General features: G+C 38.1%; 2 protein-coding genes across 3 annotated transcripts in view; both read left to right on the top strand.

The window, feature by feature from the left end:
* Window positions 1–126: 126 nt before the first annotated feature.
* On the top strand, window positions 127–9,579 carry ewsr1a (EWS RNA-binding protein 1a). Of its 2 annotated transcripts, none has more exons than XM_051120843.1 (16): window positions 127–181; window positions 1,462–1,498; window positions 2,491–2,545; window positions 2,662–2,800; window positions 2,896–3,097; window positions 3,175–3,485; window positions 3,565–3,754; window positions 6,698–6,735; window positions 7,052–7,069; window positions 7,479–7,594; window positions 7,783–7,912; window positions 7,992–8,111; window positions 8,204–8,345; window positions 8,432–8,529; window positions 8,627–8,864; window positions 8,950–9,579. In XM_051120843.1, exons 1-16 carry the CDS (start codon window positions 166–168, stop codon window positions 8,987–8,989), a joined length of 1,890 nt encoding a protein of 629 aa, XP_050976800.1. In that variant the 5' UTR covers window positions 127–165; the 3' UTR covers window positions 8,990–9,579. The 2 variants fall into 2 exon arrangements, with proteins under 2 accessions (XP_050976800.1, XP_050976799.1); XM_051120842.1 differs by lacking the exon at window positions 7,052–7,069 and adding an exon at window positions 7,381–7,392 and having other exon boundaries at window positions 3,172–3,485.
* Window positions 9,580–11,896: 2,317 nt separating this feature from the next.
* The window catches only part of osbp2a (oxysterol binding protein 2a), a 28,177-nt gene continuing 26,018 nt past the window's right edge, over window positions 11,897–14,055 (top strand). Inside the window, exon 1 of the mRNA XM_051120841.1 lies at window positions 11,897–12,540. Coding sequence (XP_050976798.1) covers window positions 12,383–12,540 — 158 coding nt within the window. The 5' untranslated portion in view covers window positions 11,897–12,382. The remainder of the gene's footprint in view (window positions 12,541–14,055) is intronic.

Here is a 14,055-nt window from a genome sequence, read left to right as displayed (position 1 = left end):
AAAGTGCATCGAAATTTAACGTTAAGATAGATACATACGAGTTCATGTCATATAATAACGAAATTATAACGATTGTAATAAATTTCCACCCCTGCTTGAGTAAATGGTAGCGCCTGAAGAGTGTCATCCGCGCATGCGCAGTTTTCACAACCAAAGGCACACGAAATGGCGTCTGCTGCAGGTAAGAGCTATGTTAAGCCTTTTGTGCTCTTTCATTTCATTGTAGGTATTTAAAAAATATATATTAATGTAAATTTGTTGCCGGTTATAATTAAGATAAAGTTAGCTATGTGTCACATCAAACGAGATAAATCTGTTGAATATTTACGTTATCGTGTTTGCCGGTGTGGTTCGAACCGGTTCCATTTGTCTGCTTGTGAAAATGGGGGAGGGGGTCGAAAACTGCGGCATTTTACATTTTGCTTTGCTTTAGACACATCCAATACATTTCTTCAGGTGATATCACACAAATTAACTTTCATTGTTTTATACTCAGCTTATTTCATTTTGAGCACCAATTTACACGTGCCGGTTTGTTGCTTGGCAACGGTCGGGCTAAGAGGCGGGCTAATTGTTATTAGCACTCCAGCTGAGCTCGTATATCGATTGTAAATTGTTTTCAGATGTATTGTAATCCGCTGTTTTTCATAAACATGTAAATATTAGTTACAAAATGCGTCTATGTCAACATCTGTTGTACAATGTGATTTAATAGAATCAATAGAGTTTATATTTAATACTTTTTTCTTATGTTAATTTGTGTGGCGCTTGCCCATTGAAACCCTACCAACAATTTTCTCAATTACATACTGAAGAAACAATTCTTTTACACTATATATGTGACCCTGGACCACTAAACCAGTCATAAGTAGCACGGGCACATTTGTAGCAATGGCCAACAATACACTGTATGGATCAAAATTAGGATATTAAACGAAGATTATGTTCCATGAAGACCTTTTGTAAATTTCCTGCCGTAAATATATTAAAACTTACTTTTTTACTTTTAATATGCATTACTAAGGACTTCGTTTGGACACATTTAAAGACAATTTCTCTCTCTCTCTCTCTCTCTCTCTCTCTCTATATATATATATATATATATATACATATATACATTTTATTTCTTTATTTTTTTTGCACCCTCAGATTCCAGAATTTCACATTTTTGTATCTCCTGCAATATTGTCCTATCCTAACAAACCATACATCAGTGAAAATGCTTATTTATTCAGCTTTCAGATGATGGATAAATTGACCCTTATGACTGGTTTTGTGGTCCTGGGTCACATATATTATACTTTTTATACTACGTTTTCTTTTCTGCATTATTCATGTGTGTTTTAAATGAAGCAAGATAAGTTTTTAAGTGTATCTGAACATACCTGTATTTCACTCTGTGTCTCAAAGTCATTGTTTTTGTGAATGAATTCATTTAAAATGAATGTGTTTTTCTCACAGATTACAACAGTTACGGACAGGCTGGAGGCCAGCAGGGGTATGTATAACAGATATAGCGTTGTTATGATCATAAGACTCTGTGAAATACACTACCAGCCAAAAGTTTTTTTTTTTTTTTTTTTTTTTTAAAGAACTCTCTTCTGCTCACCAAGCCTGCATTTATTTGATCCAAAGAACAGCAAAATTTTGAAATATATTTACAGTTTAAAATAACTGTTTTAACAGATTTCAGGTTTCTTTAATGGTTTTTATCATCACTTTTAATATGATTGTGTTTGTGTGTATGTATATATGTGTGTGTGTGTGTGTGTATATATATATATATATATATATATATATATATATATATATATATATATATAATATACTGATTCCCAGCTTTTGTATGTTGTAGTGTATAATGTTACAAAAGCTTTTATATTTCAGGAAATTGCTGATCTTTGGATTTTTCTATTCATTAAAGAATCCTGGAAAAAAAAAATACTCAACTGTTTTAAATATTGATATAATAATAAAAAAAAAGTTTCTTGAACAGCAAATCAGCATATTAAAATGATTTCTGAAGGATCATGTGACACTGAAGACTGGAGTAATGGTGCTGAAAATATAGCTTTGTTTACATTAATAAATTGTATTTTAAATAGTAAAAATATTTCAAAATTTTACTGTTTTTGCTGTACTTTGGATCAAATAAATGCAGGCTTGGTGAGCAGAAAAGACTTAAAAATTACATTAAAAGTCTTACTGTTACTGGCAGTGTATGTATATAATTATATAATATTTTATATATATATATATATATATATATATATATATATATATATATATATATATATTTTTTTTTTTTTTTTTTTTTTTCAATTGCTATTCTTCATAAATCCTGGTTTATCCTTATTTACTAAAAGTGGACAGCGGAAACATTAATGTATAGTCATGAAAATGTGCTGGTCAAAAGATGAGCCAGTCCTGTATATAACAGTTGTGGTTGTTAATCTATAATAAAATTAGAAAATCATGTTTTATTATCAGGTACGGCTCCTATGCGGCCCAGCCCTCTCAACAGAGTTATGGACAGGGCACCCAGGTAAACCATCACCTTAAATTCTTTTCTTTTTTCCATGCTTTTTATTGAGATAAGTGCAAAACAGAAGCTGTTAAAGTGGCCTGGTGTAAGTGACTTCCTGTATTTGCTTTCTGTAGCAGTCGTATGGTCAACAACAAGGCTACGGTTCGTACAGCCAACCGGCTGACTCGACCTACTCCCAGACCAGCAGCTCCTCAAGCAGTTATGGCCAGCAGCCATATGGATCGTCCTACGGACAGCAGCCGCCGGCCAGCAGTGTGTTATTTTTGTCTTCTGGTACATTTTTGTAGTATTCAAATCAAGGTCAAGCAGTGTGTTTATTCTGTGGCTTCATTTTTACCCCTTTGTAGGTGGTTATAATGCCACTCCGGCCACACCGCAGGGCTACAGTCAGCCTGTGCAGGGATATGGAAGCAGCAGCTACGATTCCTCCACAGCTGCCGCCTCATCGACCAGCAGTAACCAGACCTCTTATGGTGGGCAGGCCAGCTATGGTGCCCAGTCTGCATATCCTGGATATGGACAACAGCCTGCTTCTGCTGCACCGCCCAGGTATTGACTTAATCTGTTCTTTACGGTCCCCCGAAGTTTTGCAAAGGTCACTAATTGTAATTTTTCTTCTTCAGTAGCTATAGTTCTGGCAGCCAACAGCCCGCTGGATATGAGCAGAACTCCTATTCCCAGCAGCCTCAGCAAAACTCCTATTCTCAGCAACAGCAGGGAGGATACCAGGGTCAGCAAGGAAGCTACGGACAGCAGAGCTCCTACAGCCAGCAGGGAGGTTATCAGCAAACTCCTCCCCAGCAGCAGCAGGCTCCACCTTCCAGCTACGCCCCACCTTCTGGGTCCTATGGACAGCCCCCTGCTAGCCAATACGGACAGCAGGGCAGCACTGGAGGAGGCTATGGCCAGTCAGATTATAAACCACCCAGCCAGTATGGTAAGTGTGCTTGTAGTAGCTTGGCAGAGACTGTCATATCTAAATGAAAAAGCTTGAGTGACACGGTTTTCGTTAACAGGTAATTACAGTCGGGATCATCAGAACGGAGGTGGCTACTCGGGCCCTGAATCCGGAGGATATGGGGGCCCTGGAGAGGGCCGAGGCATGGGAGGGGGGGAGAACCGCGGGCGCGGCCGGGGTGGGTTTGACCGGGGGATGATGCGAGGAGGTGGTGGCATGCGAGGGGGCATGAGCCGTGGAGGCATGGGGTAAGTGTGCATTTGTGCTGTCTCACCTCACCACCTCTCTTTCCCTCAGACAGGAGCTGAAAGAGGCCATACAGGGCTGAGAGCCGTGCTATATACTCAAATCGGCAGAAATGTATCTTTATTATTTGGAGCCAAAGCTTGCATCCTATACTGTAATTTAACTTTTGTTATACCAATTCAAAAAAAAATTGAAATATTAATATTGAGTATTGAAGCTGTTATTTTAATTAGTTTGATAGTAACTCCAAGTAGTTGTTTTGATAAGATACTAAAGTGCTGCTGCTCTCAGCTCTGCCTCATTATGGCCTAAGGTAAGATGATTAAGAATGTGCTTTGGGAAAAAATATAATAATTTCAGTCTCATATTCCCTTTGTTATTACATATATTCGAGGGATCTTAATTCACAAGGAGGATTTATTAAGATGTTAGAGTAAGAAACAAGATAATTAAACATTGGGAAGGCACAGTTTTTAACATTTGTGCTTCAAATGGTTGTAATAAGATCTTCAGTGCATAGGATAAATCCAAAAGGTGTATTAATCACTCCAAATGGGATTTTATAGATCTGCTTGCAAATTACAGGTTTGCAGGTACAAAACTAGATTAGTCTCGTTTAGTCTTTTGCTCATTTACTCTGAATTGTAAGTGAAATTTTGGGCTATTTTAGAAGGAGACAAAGGTGTTAAAATGGGTAATGTTTACTAGCATTGAGCATAAATATCAGTGAAGGTTTTGAAAATGTTTTTAATATAGGGCCCTATGAAATCCGTTTTATTTTTTTCCCAAAACCTGTTTTCAAACTTTGTCCATTTAAAATTTTCTAGACTCTGTTTTAATGGTTAAATTAAAAAAATATTAATCAAATAGCATGTCTAATTAATTGAATCATGAAACGTATACAATTTAACAGCAGTTTATTGAAGGTTAAACAAAAGTTAAGTCTTAAAAGCCCTATGAAGTGTTTTTTTTTTTTTTTTTTTTTTTTTTTTTTTTTCTACTTTCCATTAATTTTCTCGAATCCATTTTAAATTGTAATGATCAAAAACATCCTTAACTTTATATATATATATATATATATATATATATATATATATATATATATATATATATATATATAAATAATTTTTTTTTTCTTTCTTTTCCCAGAAATGTGTATTTACATTTTTCTGGTAAATACGTTCTCTGGTAAATATTCCTTAAAAATAATGTTTTAATCATGATTTTGTTAGAAGTAGTAGCACTAACGATACATTAATATATTTCTGTCATGGTTTCTTCAAGTTAAGCCAAACTTTTTTTTTTTTTTTTCTTGACAGGTTGCTGTCAAAAAAGATTCTGTTTGTATGATATGACAATAGTTTTTCTCAAAAGAACAGTAAAATGCTCATGAAGTGACTCAGAGCATTAGAGATTGTTTGTTCATGTACTGATATATTGAGGTGGCAGAGGCAAAAAACACTGTGAGCGTGACGTGAGATTCCGCTGTGTGTCCCGCTGTGAAGGATTCATATTTAATAGTCTTTTGCAGCTTTTGATTTATTCATCCAAAATTCTGACGTTCCGTTATACAGTAAATTCTAATTTTATCACTGAATTCCATTTGTTATACAGTAATTTCTAATTTTATCACTGAATTCCGTCTGTGTTTTCCGCATTAAGGAAATCATAGGGCCCTACTAATAGGTGTACTTTGTTTTATAATTAACAATATTGGTTCCCAAAGACGACTTAACAATGCTGCCAAAAGCAGGAAGCTAACACAAAATAAATATGAAAGTGAATGCAGTGATGCTCGACACAAAACTGTTATTACGGAACTGCTTGTCCCCTCATTATTATCCTGAATGTGTCCCCTGCTATGCATGCTAAAACAAATTTATCAGTATCAGTAGATTTATTTAACTGAGCTTGTACAATACTACTTTTAAAGTAAACTATTTTGGTTATGAAAGTAAGCGATGAAATGATGAAAATACACTGCATTCATTTTCCCTATTAAAAAAAAGGGTATGTTTTCTTTATCTGTCACACATTTGGATTGCAATTGTCTTGTGCATTATGAAACTTTTTCTTTAACATGCTTTGTCGCATTTATACGCTACAGGTAACAAAGTGAGAGCCATGTAAACACATCAATACTTTTACAGTACCACTACTCAGTTCTGAGTCTGGGCCGGCAGCCTTTTGAAATGGGGACTTAAAGTTGGTGGTGTCAAGAGGTGTTCCAAATGTGGTTTTCCTACAAGAATGAGAAAATCTTGTTTTGCAACCAAAGAAATGTGTAATAGTTATCTAAACGTACAAGTTTACTCTTTTTACAAAAGTGTTTTGATAGCTTTTTATTTGTGTTGTGTAATTATATCAGAAAAATTTCTGTAAAGAGAAAAGTGGTGTTATGGTTTACCTGCTTTTTCTTTTTTATTTATTACAAAAATGCATGTATCAGCTTTATGTAAGCAGATTGTTTCAGATGCAGCCACAAACAGGCTATGTCTGCGTTTTGGTGCAGCTGCCGCCAACATGCAATTAGATGAATATTTTAAACATTTGGGAATAGCTCTAAATATTGCACATCTTGTTTTCTTGCTAGCAAGGCTGCGTTTGAAACAATTACATCTCAATTACAGTGTACAAATTGCTGGGGTTTTCCACCTGCAGTAGTAATAAAGATCAACCCTTACTTGTGCTCTATATAACCCCAATACTGTTCAGCCACTAATGTCATAAAATTGTAAGTTAAGCAAGTCTAGTGCACAGACATTGTAATGCTACAGCACCCCCAACTGAGTGTTACTCTCAAAAAAATATTGTTTTTATAAGGGGGTCTTGTTGAGGGTTAAGAGTCAGTTAGAACTGTGCAAATGCCCCCATTACCCTTTTTGTGGTACCGAAGTGGCTGTTTTAAGGGATATCGCCTTCATATCTTCGCTTATTCCCCCCAGCATCGCTGGAGACAGAGGTGGCTTCATTAAGCCTGGTGGTAAGTTTAATGAGAATCACAAGACCATACACTAGAATTCTCTACCTTTAATGGGTGTTTTTCAGAAGGGAAATAATTAATGCCTTGCAAAACTACACTGCCGGCTAAAATTAAGAGTTTTCAACTTTTCCATTGGTTGTATAGGAATGGTTCAGATCTATATCTGTATATTTATTGGTTAAAAATCCTGAGTGTGGACTCCAATCAAAGGTTACTTTGCCCTTATATTCAGGAGTTAATGGTAACTGGCCGACCCAGCCATGTAGAGTATCACCATTTCAGCGTTTACTGTTTATTCAATTTTATATGATACCAGGTATGGAGTCCAATTTGGGTCCTTGGTTTTTCAAGGGTTTATGCAAATATATTTTTCTATTTAAGGCACACTGGAATTATAAACTAGGTAGCTTTTTAAATAGTTTCCTCTTAATACTTTCACAATATTCAAACTATTCTTGGGTCAACAGCATCATGGTATTTTGTCATTTTATGTCTTTGAATGGTCAGAAAGAGTGTGCCGGGGCAGTCTTGACCAGGAAATGGTAGCATAATATTGTCAGGTGCTCGAGAAGCTCAGCTTGTAAACTAACTTATTTCTCACTTTCTTTTTCTCCTGGTGTCCTGCTTGATGAAAACCTGAAACAGATGGTGACATGGGTAAGTTTCCATTTTGGAGTTTTTATATGTCCTTTTAGTACATTTTTATTTATATCTTCTGCTTTTAACACTTATGTTCTCTGCAGGACGCCCTGAGGAGCAGGATGACTCTGAAAACAGCACTATCTACATCACTGGACTGACTGAGAATGCTACATTGGAAGAAGTTGCTGACTTTTTCAAGCACAGCGGAATCATTAGGGTACTTGATGGTCTTTCAGTTTGATTAAATGGCTTTGGGAAGATGGATGGCTCGTTGTTTATCCATGTTACTATTGATCTAATGCTGAAATATGTAAAGGGTTGGGTTGCACCATGCGTCAAATGGTCTTCATTGGATTTCTTAAAGGTTTGATTTGAATATCTTTTTTTTTTTTTTTCTCCCCTAAGATAAACAAACGCACAGGCCTGCCTGCTGTCAACATATACACAGATAAAGAGACTGGGAAACCTAAAGGTGATGCCACCTTATCCTACGAAGAGCCTCCATCTGCAAAGGCAGCTGTCGAGTGGTTTGATGGTCCGTTGAATTTGAATCAAATCAGTCTTGAATGTCTGTCCTTTTGCCATGAGTCCTCAAGATAATGTTTTCCCATTAGGAAAAGATTTTCAGGGAAAGAAGCTGAAGGTTTCCATGGCCCGACGCAAACCCATGATGGGAATGATGCGTGGAGGCATGCCAATGAGAGGAGACAGAGGTGGCATGATGGGACGAGGAGGTAACGCCAGTTTAGAAGCAACAGAAAAGGTTTCTGTTTTTCTCTACTAAAAATGTCTAACCATTAAGCTGGAATTGGCTTTGTTCCTATAGGAATGATGGGTCGTGGTGGTATGGGCAGAGGTGGTGATCGAGGAGGATTCATGCCACGTGGGGGTCCCAGGGGAATGGGCCGTGGAGGACCTACAGGAGGAAACATGCAACAGAGAGCAGGAGACTGGCAGTGTCCAAATGCGTATGTATTTCAGTAGTGGTGCAGTGATGCCCAGTGATTCATCTGCTGCATTCAGCCTCTGATTTAATAAGACTTTGTTATCCTAGGGGATGTGGAAACCAAAACTTTGCTTGGAGAATGGAGTGTAACCAGTGCAAGGCACCCAAGCCTGAAGGCTTTGGACCTCCTCCCTTCCCTCCCCCAGGTTGTTGTCTTTTGTATTTTCATCTCACATAGCTTTCAAAAAGCCTTAAGTATTTGCATGGCTGAAATTCACTAACACCAAGTCTTTTGGGATTCAGGTGGTGACCGTGGTCGTGGTGGACCAGGTGGGATGCGTGGCGGCCGTGGTATGGACCGTGGAGGGCCAGGGGGACCCGGTGGATTCCGTGGAGGCAGAGGTGTGGATCGTGGAGGTTTCAGAGGAGGGCGTGGCATGGACAGAGGCGGTTTTGGAGGAAGGGGCCGTGGTGGGCCCCCTATGGATGACATGGGAAGAAGGGGGCGAGGAATGGGACCACCTGGCAAAATGGATATGAAGTGAGTATGCTTCTGTGAAAATGTAAAGGTCTTGTAGCCACAAAACAGAACAGTAATTCATGATCTTTTGGTTTTGTTTTTTAAGGGGAGACCATCGTCAGGAACGGAGAGAGAGACCATATTGAGGAATGCCTTGATGCTCCCTACACCTGTTTGTTTTTCACACGATTTTAAAGTTGCAATTCCATATTTATAAATGGTTAGTATGGAACTCGTTACTGCTTTGCCGTTAGTCCAGTGAATGTTTTATTTTTTTAACTTTTGTGTTTTGTGCTTGCTTTTCTGGCCCAGAACTCTAATTGAAACCAGATGCACATGTAAATGCAGGGTGTTCAGTGTGCCATTTGGATTTGTCAGAAATGTATTTGTGGTACAATGTGAGATATTTTCTTTCTTTCTTTTTTTTTTTTTTTTTTTTTTTTTTTTTTTTTAATTCCTAATACCCCTCATTTGCTTTACTCTGCTTTCCTGTCTGGAAATGTTGAATAAAAAACAAACTATTTTGTGGGTGTTTTTTTTTTTTTTTAATGCATGGCCATAAATACTTATGCCATGTACTTACTGTTTTCTTCATTTACTGTCATTACCTCGCCTAAACAGTGTGGCACCTTCAGTGTGACTGAATAATGTAAATAGCTGATGCTATTCAGCCCTCTGTCATTTCAAACAGTGTTTAAAAGAGTTCACCTAAAAAATAAAAGTCTGGAAAAAAATGTTACTTGCCTTCGTTCATGGTTTTTTTTTTTTTTTTTTCCTGCTGTTGATCAAGAGGAGACTTTTGGTGCGTCTTGTGACTGGTTGTTGAGCTTTTGTACGTACAAAGAAGTTGTTCATACCACCTTGTGTGGTAAAAAGTCTTATGAGGAGCTTTGGTGTGAACAGATTAAAATATGTCTACAGAAAACCTTCCTCTCAGAAGGTCATTTTCCATTGCGCATGTAGTAGGGGTCACGTCACACATGGGAACAATGGTGTTTGGCATCTATGGTTTTAACCTTGCTGCCTTTTTAGCTTGTAAAGGCCTGTTCACGCCAAGACAGAGTTTGGTGCAATAAATGTTTTAATGCAACCGTTAATGTTGTTCAGATGTACGTGACGTTAGCATCCAGTCAACGAGGCAGTTTTTTTTAAATAATCTCCTGTCGCTATGCGATGAAAACTGGACAACCAATAAGAATCACGCTGAAAGCATGTAAATGCTGTTTGACTACCATTTTTCTCAGTGGACCATTACAAGTCAGAAACGGGAAGTAACATACCGCTTTGTAACAGGTGTGTTTCTGCTTTTCCATAAGCGCCATCTACTGTCAGAGACTGAATCAGTTGTGTTTGTCCGATCGTCACAAGCTGTTGCCCGTGAATTGAATGTTTATTTCTCTACCGTAAGCCGTCTCCAAAGGCATTTCAGAGAATTTGGCAGTACATCCAACTGCAGACCACATGTAACCACACCAGCCCAGGACCTCCACATCTAGCATCTTCAACTCCAAGGTCGTCTGAGACCAGCCACGTGGACAGCTGCTGCAACAGTCGGTTTGCATAACCAAAGAATTTCTGCACAAACGGTCAGAAACTGTCAGGAGAAAGAGGAGTGGACCAACATTCCACAGGCCACAATCAACAACCTGATCAACTCTATGTGAAGGAGATGTGTTGCACTGCGTGAGGCAAATGGTGGTCACACCAGATACTGACTGGTTTTCGGACCCCCCCGGACCCCCCCCCAATACAGTAAAACTACACATTTTAGAGTGGCCTTTTATTGTGGCCAGCCTAAGGCACACCTGTGCAATAATCATGCTGTCTAATCAGCATCTTGATATGCCACACCTGTGAGGTGGATGGATTATCTCCGCAAAGGAGACATGCTCACAGATTTAGATTTGTGAGTAATATTTGAGAGAAATAGGCCTTTTGTGTACGTAGAAAAAGTCTTAGATCTTTGAGTTCAGCTCAAGAAAAATGGGGGCAAAAACAAAAGTGTTGCGTTTATAATTTTGATCAGTGTATTTTAAGATAAATCAGTGCAAATTTCTTTCAGTTGTAACAGCCCAGAATTACATTTTAGTCTGGGACTAGGCTTAAACCTTGTCTATGAAACCCAGGGTTAAAGTATTAGACGTGGCCATTTTGTGATACTTTTGCATCTTTTTAAAAGAGTTTAATACTGGTCATTATATGCTGCCATTACGGTGGAGTGCAAGTGGGATTTCTACTTTTGTCGACTGAAAATGAGAGGAGATACAGCATTAGAACAACACCAGGGTAAGTTGATGATTTATAGAGGGACTGCACTTGCGTCGCGATTTGGTCAGTTACCCGGATGCGCGGCCATACTGGCGATACTCGGATGTAAACAACAGCATGGACTGTGCGGTTAATGTACTACTGAATACATTGTTCTGCTAATTTACGCTGCCTAAACCAGGGAAACACGTGTGGAAGCTGTTAAATTATAGAGAAGGGTGCAATATTTTGACAAACTAAAGTTAATAGGTGGTAAAGATACATATGAGCCGGAAATAAGAACAAACACGAATGCAAGATTTTTGCTCTGGAAATCCTGGTTTAGTTTGGCCAACCACAAACGCCTTTTGTTCCCCAGTTTTTTTGCTATCTTCTCCTTGATTTATTATAACTTTTGGCAGTCTATATGTACTCCAAATGTTTTTCTCGGTCCGACCGATTAGTTCAGCCCAAAACATGACAATAATTGACCATTTTCAACAGAAATAAAAAGCAAAATATCCGTTCGGTTCAGTGGCATAGTTTATAGTGGCTTGCATAGAGGATTACGCGTTGTAAAAACATTTGACAGAAAGTGAAGACGTTTTTGATCTTCACGCATGACATCAGCAGACTTGAAATATAGCACGTGGTTATGTGAACTAATTTTACGGTATTTTTGTTTTGTTTTGTACTTGAGTAATATAAGAGCTGAGTGAAGATCCTTAAAAATTCTCCTTTAGCATTCCACAAGGTAAATAATGACTGTTCACTGTAGCGCCGTCTTGTGGATAGTACAGCACACTGCATATAAGACATCAGTTCAGTAATGCAAATATAAACCGGAGAGGAAAAACACCGCATGACTTTGCAGCACGAAATGCCATAGTGCAAGGATCAAGAATCTAATCGATATCAAACGCAGCCTTGCTGCACTCATGCACAGCTTATCTTGGGGATGCATACTTTATCTTTTAAAAGCCTGTGCATCCTCGCATCCGTTCTCCTCTCTAATGTCTTTACGTCATATGGCAGATTCTGAACAATCTGTGCGTTCGCGATGCATCTACGTCATCCACTGTGTGTCCCCCCAGCAGCATCAGTTTTTCATCACATCTCTCAGAAGCGCCGCCTCTCCTCGCTGTGACCGCAAATTTGACTCCTCGCTCATGCCCTAAACGTGTTGCATACATGCGAAGGGACGCAGGGCAGGCAGGTGTCTGACGCGTGATCCGCAGCGGTGGGAAAGACAGCAGCAGCACTCGTATCCCAGCGGTGACCGGTCGGTCAACATGACCGAACTGGTGGTGCGGACCCTTCCGTCCCCTTCAGGTGTGCAGGGTCCCGGCCCAGACACTTATAAAGGATGGCTCTTCAAATGGACCAACTACCTGAAGGGTTACCAGCGCCGGTGGTTCGTCCTGAGCAACGGCCTCCTGTCGTACTACAGGTACGTGCGCTGCGTTTCGTTTGATGCGCACGAGAAGCGTGCCGTGTCACCCTTGTCACCGGCGGTACATTATTTGACCTTCTTTGGGATAGAGGTTGCTCAGAAGTTTTAATTAAAAACGTGCTGGCACCTGTGGGGACCATTGACATATTTAGGCACAAGTCTTGGCTGTCCATGCTGCAACAATGCCTCTCCTGTCCTGTTTATAATTAGTAATGGGGACATCTGAAGCATCTAGATCAAGTTTCCACCCTTCTTCAAGGGCCTTTCTGAGAAACTCTATTTATTATACATAGTGTGTTTATGTGTTCATAGAGCACTGACAATACTTGTTTTCTCAGTGAATACAAAATTTATACTCAGGATAATAATTTGAGTCTGTATGAAGTTTGTGTAAAACCTGGTTATCACATTCTCCGAAACATATTGTGCTTTAGTGGAAGCAAGAACATCAGTGTGTATAAAGTAATTAAATGCTCTTAAATTTGTCTCATTAGAGACCTTCGGGACGTTCTGTTTCCTTGAAATAAATATGCCTGATTTTAATGTTTGTTTTGCATATTCTGTGTTGAATATTATTAACGTTATTTAATTACTCTCACATGGTAATTGGTTTTGTACCCTTCAGAGGCCTTTTCATCTTTACAGCTGTAAATGTATCTTGCTATACTGCAGTGTATGTGGATTTTGATATTAATGATGCTCTGATTCAGCATTCTGGGAGTCAGAAATCCTGCGGTCATTTTAGTGCAGCCTGCATGTTGTATTTGGCTGGCATTTTTCAGTGGTCGACGGCAATGCTGATATCTAGTGAGGAGGGTACCAATAACATTAAATTAAATATGATAAGATAAAATGCTATATATTTGCAAATGAGATGAAAATAGCTAAAATATGAGTAAATAAAGTCAAATCAAATGTAACATTTTCACGAACAATATTTACTTAGAACAATGAGAGAGTAAAATGAGTAAAATAATAAAAATAAATAATAATTTTTCTCAATAATTACTTACTATAATTAAGTCATTTATGTTAATAACAAATTCACAATAACAAACATTTACACAATAAATACTCTAATATTAAAATAAAAATATTATTTACAGCATGATTTATCACAATAAAAGGCCTAAATTTACTCATAGTAATAAAAAAATATTTTTTTATAGCAGAACTACTCATAATAATAATGATAATAAATATTTATTCAATTATTTACAAAAATAAATTCACTCATCATGATAAAATAATAAAAGTACATTCTTTTTACAGCATAATTAACCCGCCCCACTTAGTCACTGTTGCTCAGAGGAAACTGCTACATGCTTACAGACAAGACAGAGCAGGTGACTTTTGGTCTAAAATAAAGTCTCAACTTTCAAATTTTGTCATTTTTTAAGAAACTCAAACAATAAATAGTGATTTGTAGCTCTTTAATGTGTCATGACAAATCGCTGTAGCTCCTCAAGTGGCACGTGAAGTGATCATCTCATATTCTTTACTAGTTATAGC

This window comes from Labeo rohita, chromosome 10 (assembly GCF_022985175.1).
Source record: "Labeo rohita strain BAU-BD-2019 chromosome 10, IGBB_LRoh.1.0, whole genome shotgun sequence".
Classification (NCBI taxonomy): Eukaryota; Metazoa; Chordata; class Actinopteri; order Cypriniformes; family Cyprinidae; genus Labeo; species Labeo rohita.
Note: the sequence above shows the minus strand (reverse complement) of the source record. Positions and strands in the feature narration are given on the sequence as shown.

Bases quoted from the DNA above. Each gene is read 5' to 3' on its own strand.
- ewsr1a (XM_051120843.1), top strand. The intron at 1,499-2,490 runs GTATGTATAACA...TTTTATTATCAG, and splicing joins CAGGCTGGAGGCCAGCAGGG to GTACGGCTCCTATGCGGCCC. The intron at 7,913-7,991 runs GTCCGTTGAATT...TTTTCCCATTAG, and splicing joins AGCTGTCGAGTGGTTTGATG to GAAAAGATTTTCAGGGAAAG.